Below are 12,045 nucleotides of genomic sequence, written 5' to 3' on the forward strand. Positions count from 1 at the left end.
CCCTGGTCACACAGGACAGCAGAGTGGGCTGGGCCCCTGGTCACACAGGACAGCAGAGTGGGCTGGGCCCCTGGTCACACAGGACAGCAGAGTGGACAGAGCCCCTGGTCACACAGGACAGCAGGGTGGGCTGGGCCCCTGGTCACACAGGACAGCAGGGTGGGCAGGCAGTTGCTTCTGATGGAGCAGCACGTGCAGAGAAGAGTGTTGCCCTCTGCACCTGGACCTGTCTGTTCGTTTATTCTTGGACTGGTGTCAGGACTTGAATGTGTGTGTTTGCTCTAGGCCCGTTTGCTATCCCAGCAGCGGACATTGCAGACCACCACCGTCCTCATATACATTTGTAGATAAATTGGTGGACATAAAATTGCCAAATCAAAGGGTATACAAAATAAACTGATAGTTGCTGGATTCCACTGTGGACGACTGGTGTGGCTGTACATACAGGGATGTGAGCGGAGGGAAGTCGCAGTAGTGGTTGAACTCTGTTGGCCGAAATGCCCTTTGCTTTAAGTGCTTTGCTGTTTGCTGCCTTACATTGGTGCCAACCTGATCTGCCTAGACCAGACGTGCAGCACGTGTGTGTCAGCACAGTGGGTCTGGTTCCTTGGGAGGTCACCTGTACAGAGAGGTTCCACCATAATATGCACATTATCTTATCTAGAATATATGTTAGGCTGCATGTTATAATTCAAGCTGATGATGTCTACATACATTAATTAAATAAGGAAAATGCCCATTTGTTTAAATAAGGAAATCATTGAACTTTTTAAGAGAAAGGATTACATGTTAGCATTTTCTTATTCAGTAGCTGCTAACACAAGTCAGGCAGACAGACTTAATATACATGCTGTGTATGTAAAATAACCAGAATTGTTTTGAACTTTACTCATGGATCAGATTTTTATAAAATTAAATATATTGACAAAAGAAAATCTGGATACTTGAATGTAATGTTTTTTCCTGTGTATCATTAATTAGTTAAAAACTTGAGGATGAGTCAGTAGTTGATTTATCCCACAGGGCTGTGTTCGTGTGATCTACCTGTAGCTGGCCTCCCTCTGACTGGTTGATGCTGACCTGGTGCCAGCCATTAGTTATCTCTGCTATAGCTCTGGTTTCCCTTATGCATTATTGACTAAAGATGTGTTACAAGATATTTCAATACCTCATACATAGCTTATTCCTCTGGTAAAGAGTTTTCTTACATTTTTACTCTTGCCCCATAAAATTTTGATCCCTTAAAGCAAATATTTAATGGTATATAATGGGTTAAAAAATCTTACATATCAAGGACTGAATCTTTAGAGGCTTCTGTTGTCCACTTCAGCTTATAAAAATAGAACAAATCAAACAAAAACTAAAACCTCACCCAAACACAAAGAAGCAACCTTAGCAGCTGGCATCAAACTACCACCCAAAAAATCTAACCCTGTCCCATGCTTTCCTTTGTGGTTTCTTCGAGTTTAAGAATTGGAGCGCTCTGGTTGCTACTGACTTAACCCTAGCCTGACAGGTACAGGTCAGGAGTTGGACTGAGCAAGGTGGCAGGAGCCAGCCTCAGGGGAAGAGCAGGGCTGAGGACCCCCAGCTGAGCTGCTAGTAGCCAGGCGTTCCAGCAGGACGTGTGTATCCTGGAGCACCTCCAAGGCCATATGGCCACATCCTTCATTCTTTCTCTGGGGAAAAAAATGGCCAGATTCTTGGGTTTAGGGACATTGACTTGTCCCTCTGGAACACTTGACCTGTTCCCGTGTGTACTTGAGGTTTTTTTAAGTGCCCAGCAGACTGAGTATTTGAGATTGCGTATCTTTTCTTTTATAAAATGTTTTATGCTGAAAAATCTCTATTTTTGTCTTTGTTTTTCCTGTGTCTAGCCTTATCAGAAAGAAGCCTTCAGGGCTGGAATCAGCAGCTACCATAAGAACCAAAGTGTTTGTGTGGGGACTAAATGACAAGGACCAACTGGGCGGGCTGAAGGGCTCCAAGGTACGGCCTGCTGCCTTCACTGGGGGAGACGCTGCATAGCCACTCTTCTCTGAAAGTGTTTGTCGTTGGCTTACCCTCTATATGTTGTTTTTAAATTAACCTGTTTAGGTAATAATAGTTTCTGAGATGCCTCTATCGTTGGGTAATAGTGCACTTTAAGTTCTATTATCCCTGACTTATAAAGTAGAAAATTAACTTTTGAAAAGATTTGACAAGTGCATAGATAAAAATTGTAGACTATAAATACACTCATCTTGCTCATATATGTTAACTATGAACAAGGTAACGTGAGTAATGTGTAAAATCGCTGTGATTACACCAGAGATGAGGAAGACGTGATCCTGCCCTTCAGGACTTGGTGCCTGAGGTGCTTCAGTGTGAAAGGCCTCTGTGCAGAGGGGATGCTTCGTGAGCACAGAGCAGGTCACACACATACACTTTCATTCTTGAGAGGCTTGTCGTGGGTGGAGACCTACACCTCAGGCTCCAGTTAATATGTCCTGAAACCGTGTGCAGAGGCGTGTGTCGCAGTTCACAGTACACTTAATCCTGTTGAGACCTGAGTGAAAGCTTAATTGTATTTAAGTGAGGTTCATGGGAGAAAAAGACTAGGGTCTATAACAGATGATGCATTTGACCTGGAGTTGGATTTGGTGTTCCTTATATTACAGAGTATTTCTTGTGTGAGGAACTACAGAACAAATTCCTCCAAAGTTTAGTGCCCAGAGGTAGGTTCTTCCCTCCAGGTGTGTGTACTGTTTTCTTTCAGACTTCTGTGAGCCATCACCCTTCTCAAGTTCCCTTACTGCCTACATTACTGATAAGCTAAGAAATAAAGTTGGAACTCACATTGGAGCTCTCTTCTTTCAAGGTGCAGTGAATTCTAATCTTCCTTTGAACAGCCTTGAATTACATTTGTGTTTTGAGGCACCTGAGCTCATTTGGAAGTGAGCAGTGGGCAGTAAGCTGGGACAGTGCAGGGCTGTCCAGAGTCTGTGAGGTGTGGGCCCTGTGACCTTGTTCACTGCCAAATGTGGAGTTTCTACATAAAGTTCAGTCAGTTCCATGCTTGCCATGAAAATCCTTTCTCACTGCCTTGGTGATAGCCTGATAATTTCTGACAGATGGAATCATAAAGAATTTCTTAGATTTAAGGCCCTAAGAATTTTAAATTAAATCATACTCATTTACAATGGGGAATTTAAGCACATAATTCTTCTTAGAGATATCAGAGATGGAATCAAAAAGATTAAGTGTTAGGGCGGAAAGCTCAGTAGGTATTCCATGCAGGATGAGAAAAGAATTTCTCTAGACCAAGATTAGGATATAAAATTATAAGTTTATTTTATCTTTCAGAAGGAGAGTGAGAGAGTGAGGGGGGAAGAGAGTGGGGAAAGAGAAAAGAGAGCAGGGAGATGGCAAGGCATCCCAAAGAAAGAAATTAAAAATACTGCCAGTTGAGGTCCAGTGTTTACTGAGTTTCAAACGGTAATTATAGCCAAATTTACAAGGCATTGTGGATGTGAATATTGTACCTCCAGCAAAGTTAGAGACATTGTCCCAGGTGTTTCTGATTTTGAGGCCTGATGTCCACACACCCCTGGTTCTTTTGGGAGCTGTAGGAACAAGTTCTCAAAGTCAGATTTAGTCAATAAATATTCCTTTCTTTTTGGTCTGCTGGCGTCTTTAATGGCTTGTAAAAACAAAAATCCACAGAGTGTGGCTGGGTGCGGTGGCTTGCACCTATAATCCCAGCAGTCTGGGAGGCCAAGGCAGGTTGGAGACCAGCCTGAACCAGAGTGAGACCTCATATCTAAAAATAGCCAGGCGTTGTGTGTAGTCCCAGCTACTTGGGAGGCTGAGGCAGGAGAATCGCTTGAGCCCAAGAGCTTGAGGTTGCTGTGAGCTTATGACACTACGGCACTCTACTGAGAGGGACAAAAAAGAAAAAATCCACTGAATGCCCAGCAAGAGAATTTATAGGATTGATCTATAATTGTTACTAGCCAATTGTAGGATTAGGTATTTTTTTGTTATTGTTGTAATTTTTGCAAGGCTACCCCTTTCAATGAGCATAGCATGACTTGAATAAAATGTTACTAGATGTTTGCTTTTATCTTTTTTTTTTTTTTGAGACGGAGCCTCAAGCTGTCCCCCTGGGTAGAGTGCCATGGCATCACGCTCACAGCAACCTCCAACTCCTGGGCTCAAGTGAGTCTCCTGCCTCAGCCTCCCAAGTAGCTGGGACCACAGGCGCCCGCCACAACACCCGGCCATTTTTTGGTTGCAGCCATCATTGTTGTTTGGTGGGCCCGGGCTGGGGATTCGAACCCACCACCTTAGGTGTATGTGGCTGGTGCCTTAGCCGCTTGAGCCACAGGCACCGAGCCATTTGCTTTTATCTTTATGCTGTGTGTACAGTCATCCCTTGGAATCCATGGGGATTGTTCTTCCAAGACCTCCTATAGATGCCACAGCTTGGGATGCTCAAGTCTCTGATATAAAGTGGTGTTGTGTTTGCATAGAAGCTAAGCACATCCTCTCATGATAATAGCTCTACATTGCTTATAATGCCCACATTGCCTATAACAGCTCTACATTGTAAATGCTGTGTTAGTAGTTGTTATGCTGTATTGTTTCGGATATGATGGCAAGGAAAAAAGTCTGTACTTGTTTAGTATAGATGTAGTTTTGCATATTTTTTTTTCCCCAAAGTCTTACTCTGTCTTCCAGACTAGAATACAGTGACATCATCATAGCTCACTGTAGCCTCCAACTTCTGGGCTTAAGTGATCCTTTCTGCCTCAGCCTCCTGAGTAGCTGGAACTTAGAGGCACCTGCCACCATACCCAGCTAATTTTTTTATTTTATGTAGAGATATGGTCTCACTATTGCCCAGGCTGGTCTTGAACTCTTGGCCTCAACTGATCCTCCTGCCTCAACCTCCCAAAGTGCCAGGGTTACAGGCTTGAGCCACTTCAGTTGGCTGGGATGCAATTAAAAAAAAGTATTTTCTATCCATACCTGGCAGAATCTACATACACATGGAATCCATAATATGGATAGCCGGGTATGTTTTATTTTTGATCTTCTTTTATGGAAATATTCAAACACACCCAAGTAAAATGAACAACATCATGAGCCCTGGTACCAGCTTCAACAGTTATAAACAGCTGGCTGTGTGTTTTTTTCTTTATTTTCTCCAACCTCAACCCTTGTTTATTATTACGTAAATCTCAGAACATCATTTAATCCTTAAAATACTTAATTGTGTATCTCTAAGAGAGAAGAACTCCTTTGGTTAACACTCATAAAAGTACTAAGTAGCAGTCTAGCCATGTGTCACTGAATGGTGAGGATGAGTTCTGAGGACTGTGTCCTTAGGCAGCACGGGATAAAACATGACAGGCTGTGCTCACACAAGCTTGGGTGGCTGGCCTACCTCACACCAGGCTCTGTGGGGGCCTGTTGCTGCTAAGCCACACCCCGCACAGCATGTCACTGCACTGAACACAGCAGCTGACGCAGCCGTGAGCTTCTGTGTGTCTGTGTCTAGACATAGAACAGGCATAGTGAGGATACAGCAGGAGACAGAGAACGGTGCACCTGTGCAGGCCCTTTACCAGGAATGGACTCGCAGGACTGGAAGTTGCTCTGGGTGAGTCAGTGAGTGGTGAGTGAAGGCCTAGGATGTTACTGTGTGCTTAGGGTATACTAAATAAAAAGAAAATTTTCTTTTCTTTAATAGTAAATTAACCTTAGCTAACTGTAACTTTTTTACTTTATAAACTTTTTACTTTTTAAAAAACTTACTGACTCTCATGACACAGCTGAAAACAAACACATTGTATAGCTGTACAAAAATGTTTTCTCGTTATATCCTTGTTTTATAAAATTTTTTCTTATAATTTTTTTTTTTTTATGTTTTTAAACTTTTTTATTCAAAACTAAGACACAGTTATACTCATCAGCCTAGGCCTGCACAGGTCAGGGTCTTTAGTCTCATGCCTCCACTGCCACATCTTATCTTGCTGAGTGGTCGTCAGTAAGAAGGGTGCCATCTGCTGTGATGACTATGATGCTTCCTGGAATGGAATACCTCCTGGTGGGTGGGAGGTGTGTGTGTGTATATATATTATATTGAAGAAGTTTCTTTTTTCTATATATATACATATATAAGTAGATGGAGTATACTTTCAAAGAACATTTAAATTATAATATAGGAAATACATAACCCAGTAATAGAGGTGTTTATTATCAAATATTGTATCTCAGTAACTATATGTGCTAGACTTTTATATTAGTGGCCCAGTAGGTCTTTTTAGGTGAGCATCACCCTAAACAGTAAGTGGCGTGGCTACACTGTGACATTGTGACAACTGGGACATGACCAGACAGTAGGAATTTTTCAGCTCCATTATAATCTTAATAGGACCACTGTAATCGTTGACCAAAATGTTTATATATAGTGCATGACTGAAATTCCTTACACAATGTAATAAGGTTATGTATAATTTAAAAAGTGCAAATATAATTCTTTCTTCTTTTTAAATCTTATTTTAGATAAAGGTTCCTTCGTTCTCTGAGACTCTGTCTGCTTTGAATGTGGTACAGGTGGCTGGTGGTTCTAAAAGTCTGTTTGCAGGTATGATTATTCTCAGATTTAAAAAATTTTAAATTGGCTTGGCGTCCGTAGCACAGTGGTTACGGCAGCAGCCACATACACCAGGACTGGTGGGTTGGAACCCGGCCTGGGCCAGCTAGACAACAATGACAACTGCAACAAAAAATACCTGGGTGTGTGGTGGGCACCTATACTCCCAGGCTGAGGCAAGAGAATCGCTTAAGCCCAAGAGTTTGAGGTTGCTGTGAGCTGGGATCCACAGCACTCTACCGAGGGTAAAAATAATTTTGAATTATACTTAAAAAAATATTAGTCTTTGTACTGTGAAAAGTGAGTCTTCTGTCTGTTTTGTTCCTGCAGTGACAGTGGAAGGGAAGGTGTATGCCTGTGGTGAGGCCACCAATGGCCGTCTGGGGCTGGGCCTCTCCAGTGGGACGGTGCCCATCCCGAGGCAGGTTACAGCGCTCAGCAGCTACGTGGTCAAGAAGGTGGCTGTGCACTCAGGTACAAAGAGGCTGGCGCTCCTGCTATGCCCATGACCAAGGCCTTTAAATAATTTTCTCTAAGGTGTCCTTACATTCTTTTGTACATTTTTTCCTCTGGGTGGCCTAGAATTTAATTATTGCTGCTAAATAATGTTTTTTGGAGAACAGCAGTTGGCATTTCAGGCATATGGATGTACCCCTCAAAGGATGGAGTTTTCAGTCTCAGAGCCATTATTTCAGGTCCTTAGTATCTGTGAAATCATAAGATTCTGTACTTAAATGGTTTTTTCCCTGCAGAGAGTCTATAACTTTCATCAGATTTTGAAAAGCATCTGTGAACCCCAGTAATGGCAAAGGAATCGTTAAAATAAAACATGCTCCTTCAATTTAGGGAACCTTTATTGAGTGGTATTTTGAAGCAATGGCCTAGGCCTCTGAAGAATGGAACTGATTTATACACAAAACCCAATTCATACCTGTGCTGAGGGGTTGGATGTAACCCTACAGATTGGAAATCTAAATGATAGTGGCACACAGATGCCAGATAGAGTTTGACTCTGCTTTTGTGTAAAGTCGGGAGGAGGGCCAGCCCTTTCTGTGTGTCAAGTCGGGCAGAGGGCCAGCCCTTTCTGTGCACCTTTGTGGAGGCTGGTCTGCAGCTTCAGCTAGAGAAGCGCTGAGCCCTGCAGCCCAGTAGCCTCTCTGCCCAGCCTTCTTAAGTCCTGCTCACTTCGCCATCTCCTGTGTGCAGGGAAGGCTGGAAACCCTTGTGGGGTTTAATGAGCTCATAGTTGTCCCTCGTAACACAGGGTTCTGCTGGGAAAGGAAGGAGCAAATGAACCTTTGGGGGACTAGGATTCCAGGAGCTGGCGGGGACTGGAGGGTGTAACGAGAGGTCACACCTTAAATCCTGTTCTAGGGGAATGTTCGATGGTGGGAAAGGGCATAGCGGATGTATTTTGGGAAGAGTCAGTATAAGGCGTTAATTGCAAATGATTAAATCATCCCACTGCTGGAGAATTATTTCTCAAGATCTTGAACTGCATTGTATCTACAGTTTGCCTAAGCACAAGTTGTTTGTATTTTTCCCTCTAAATTTTGATCTTTATGTATTTAACATAATGGGGACCCCATTACTAATCAGCATTATTTTGCCTTTTTTTTTTTTAAGAGATAGAGTCTCACCTTGTCGCCCTTGGTTAAGTGCTGTGCCATCGTAGCTCACAGCAACCTCCAGTTCTTGGGCTTAGGCGATTCTCTTGCTTCAGCCTCCTGAGGGTCTTCAGAGGAATATCCCTTCCTGCAGACCTTGAGACAGTTTCAATCAAGAACAAAGTCACAGCACCCTTTAATGTGGCTTAGCTACACTGAGTAGCTGGGAATACAGGCATCCTCTTTTGCCTGTTTTTTGCAGATTATTTCTAGAGTTAAAATTTGTAAAGCTAGAAAACTTTCATAGTAACTGAAATGTCGATCCTTATTCATTTATCCAGCACGCTGAGCGTGTTCTGCGTGCCGGGCAGGGTGAGCAGCTGTGCTGTGGACTCTGTGCACTGCCCTTTGGCAGCCCAGGTCTGTGTGAATGTTGCAGGTGGCCGACATGCTACGGCTCTAACTGTTGACGGGAAGGTGTTTTCGTGGGGTGAAGGTGACGATGGAAAACTCGGACACTTCAGCAGAATGTAAGGGCGTTTTCTTCAGTCTTATTTGCTAATAAAAAGCTGTTACTGATGATAGTAGCAAGTGCCTTTTGATGGATATTTTGGAGAAATTTAAAATAGGTTAGATTATAGAAATAGATTTTAAATTTTTTTGAATATGAATTATGTGATTTGCTCTCACATATTCTGCTTTAAAGGTTTGATTGTGAAGTTGATCTATAGGTTGTGTGTTAACTACATTTTTAACCTCATCTTTAAAAAAGGATGGATTGGTCAGAGGGAGCTGATTTTGTCTTGTTTTAGGAACTGTGACAAGCCAAGGCTGATAGAGGCACTGAAAACCAAGCGTATCCGAGATATCGCCTGCGGGAGCTCCCACAGCGCAGCTCTCACTTCCAGCGGGGAGCTATATACCTGGGGCCTCGGAGAGTATGGCCGCTTGGGACATGGGGATAACACAACGCAGCTGAAGCCCAAAATGGTGATTATATACATTTTTGTTGCTTACAGAAAGCTTGCCATCTGATGATTTCAAAAGAAGATAATCCTCAAATCTAGGGAAGTTCATAACAGACATGTGCATTGTGGTCGTTTTCAGTCTGTGGGGAAAGTTCCCTTGCTTTCCCAGTGCCTGTGCTTGATTTTGTTTTTAAATTTGTGATTGAGTAGGTGAAAGTCCTTCTTGGTCACAGAGTGATCCAGGTTGCATGTGGAAGCAGAGACGCTCAGACCCTGGCTCTGACTGATGAAGGTGAGCTCTGCTGCTGCTCTAGGTTACTGGGTGAATGGGTGTTATGAAGCGGTGGCCTGAAATGTGTATTTTTTAAACCTAGGTTTGGTATTTTCCTGGGGAGATGGTGACTTTGGAAAATTGGGCCGGGGAGGAAGTGAAGGCTGTAATATTCCTCAGAACATCGAGAGACTCAATGGACAGGGAGTGTGCCAGATTGAGTGTGGAGCACAGTTCTCCCTGGCGCTCACCAAGTCCGGAGTGGTGTGGACATGGTAGGTCGGATTCCCCCGTGTCGCTGCACGTCTGTGCTTCCCAGGAGGGGCCGGGGGTGGAGCCCAGTGAGTGGGGGCCCTGGGCCCTCAGCACTCACGCCACCCTGGTGATTGCAAACCCTTGTCAGGTTCTTACTTATCCAGGCCTCTCTGTCCTTTTTTTAAATGTTGAGTTGGGATTAGACACTGTTAGAAGAAGAAATCGATCATTATAACTAGGTCATTTTATACTGGAAAGTGTGAGCTCACCTGCCTTTCCTGTTTGGATGAGGTTTTTTGTAAAGGATTTTCCCACTTTCTTACCACACCAGAAGCCTAAGGATAAAATGAGAGAAAAACAGACTTCTAAATCTTTGATCTTAGAAAAGTTCACATATGTTTCTTGTAAAAGCTTATTTTGTTGAAGTGCAAAGGAGCGAGTGCCCCAACTGCATTCGGACGGTGTGTCAGGCCCTCGTGTCAGGGTCAGGACCAGAGGCAGCTTGAGAAGGACACGTGTCACATGGGGTTTTGGAGGGGTTTTGTGGTTGTGTGTCCCGCTTGCAGTCTCTTTATGTGAAAACTGACAATAGTAACTTAAATATTTTAAAACATATATATTAAGGATTTTGTAGTGGAATTATTTTGGGTTGATGGTGGATGGGTCAGAATGTGAGACGGCGAGTGCATTGCTGTCCCTGGTGCTGCTGCTGAGCTGGCTGTGAAGGTGTGAGGCAGGGAGCGTTCCTATCAGCACTGCCAGGCCCTCACTGGGTCGGTGACACTGATGCTGTTGGCTTCTCTCAGGGGGAAGGGCGATTACTTTCGGCTGGGCCATGGCTCTGACGTGCACGTGCGGAAGCCGCAGGTGGTGGAAGGGCTGAGAGGGAAGAAGATAGTGCATGTGGCCGTCGGGGCCCTGCACTGCCTGGCGGTCACGGACTCTGGGCAGGTAAGGCTGCAGGCAGCCTGGGGGTGCTGCCATCCTGAAGCTGTCTGCACAGCCCTTGTCTTGTCAGAATTGTAATTCCTGCTGAAATGAGTCTTACTGCTTGAAGAAATGGGAGGGCTGGTCCACATCTGTTGTGCTCACTGGTGTATATGCGCTGGGCGGCACAGGTTAGAGCCCTGGGGAGCAGCTTTGTCCACTCTGAAGTCTGTGCAAATGTGAAAAGGTGATCAGTATGTAAGGGGCTCCTACAGCTGAGGCATTACAACCTGTTACTGTAGAGATTTGATAGCTGACAGTGAGATAAATATTGCAGTTTAGATGTAAAGTTAATGCTTGACAAATACTATTCTTTTGCTTTGAGTGACCTATGATGACTGTTCTTGGGTGTTACTTTTAATTATGTATGAAGACAAAATCACCATACTGTTTTTTAATCAAAATAAATTCTATATAATTCTATAAAGCAAAGGCAAATCACCTAGAAAGTCCACATATTGTTTTACTCTTTTTTATTTGCAAAATAAAAGGAAAAAATATGGCACTTAGTTAAAGAAGGGATCCTACTTGCATCCTGTAACAACACAGAATAGATGAATTAATTAGATTAAAATTAATACTCCATATGACCACTGTTAAGCATTTTCATGGTTAAAGTTTCTTCAGAATTGTAGTATACTGATGCTGTTTTGTAAGCTTGTGAAATGGTGTGTTTTTATCTTTAAGAGCTTAGTTATTTCAAGTACCACAGCATATACTTAAGCATTTTGAAATCGATTTAAAGACAGTGTCTTGAAATGTTGAAAAACTTTTTTCTCCCAAATAGGTATACGCTTGGGGTGACAATGACCATGGCCAGCAGGGCAACGGCACGACGACGGTCAACAGGAAGCCCACCCTGGTGCACGGCCTGGAAGGCCAGAAGATCACACGAGTGGCTTGTGGCTCCTCGCACAGTGTGGCTTGGACTACTGTCGATGTGGCCACACCCTCTGTCCACGAGCCTGTCCTCTTCCAGACGGCAAGAGACCCTTTAGGGGCTTCCTATTTAGGTAATAAACTCTGAGCTCCTTCTGTAGCTTTCAGCAACATAACAGGTTTGTTCAGTAGTGCTGGTGGGTTGGAGGTTGCGTGTGTCAACTGCGTTACGAATCTGAAGATGCAGAAGGACTGTGGTGTGCTCATGCAGTTTATACATGCCAGAAGGAAAAGTTTAGACCAAAGTACATTGTTGATTGTTGTAATTAAGATCAGCTGAACTCTGGCAGTGCAGACAAAAGTTGCCTGACAACTACCTAAGACATGCAGGGGCTGTTGCTGTGCTGCTTTTCTTTCTTTCTTTTTTTTTTTTTT

At 43.6% G+C, this 12,045-nt stretch overlaps 1 protein-coding gene across 4 annotated transcripts in view; it reads left to right on the forward strand.

The window, feature by feature from the left end:
• The window catches only part of HERC2 (HECT and RLD domain containing E3 ubiquitin protein ligase 2), a 219,568-nt gene that overhangs the window by 147,862 nt on the left and 59,661 nt on the right, over nucleotides 1–12,045 (forward strand). For all 4 annotated transcript variants that reach the window (XR_002775822.1, XM_012811618.2, XM_023519299.1 and 1 more), the window contains exons 55-63: nucleotides 1,878–1,989; nucleotides 6,553–6,634; nucleotides 6,974–7,117; nucleotides 8,690–8,780; nucleotides 9,063–9,240; nucleotides 9,429–9,510; nucleotides 9,593–9,764; nucleotides 10,551–10,695; nucleotides 11,519–11,744. Coding sequence is in view for 3 of the 4 variants with exons in the window: in XM_012811618.2 (XP_012667072.1) it covers nucleotides 1,878–1,989; nucleotides 6,553–6,634; nucleotides 6,974–7,117; nucleotides 8,690–8,780; nucleotides 9,063–9,240; nucleotides 9,429–9,510; nucleotides 9,593–9,764; nucleotides 10,551–10,695; nucleotides 11,519–11,744 (1,232 nt within the window). In the remaining variant the exon portion in view is untranslated. The remainder of the gene's footprint in view (nucleotides 1–1,877; nucleotides 1,990–6,552; nucleotides 6,635–6,973; nucleotides 7,118–8,689; nucleotides 8,781–9,062; nucleotides 9,241–9,428; nucleotides 9,511–9,592; nucleotides 9,765–10,550; nucleotides 10,696–11,518; nucleotides 11,745–12,045) is intronic.

Source organism: Otolemur garnettii, unplaced genomic scaffold (assembly GCF_000181295.1).
Source record: "Otolemur garnettii isolate 467f Iridium unplaced genomic scaffold, OtoGar3 scaffold00170, whole genome shotgun sequence".
In the NCBI taxonomy this organism is placed as follows: domain Eukaryota; kingdom Metazoa; phylum Chordata; class Mammalia; order Primates; family Galagidae; genus Otolemur; species Otolemur garnettii.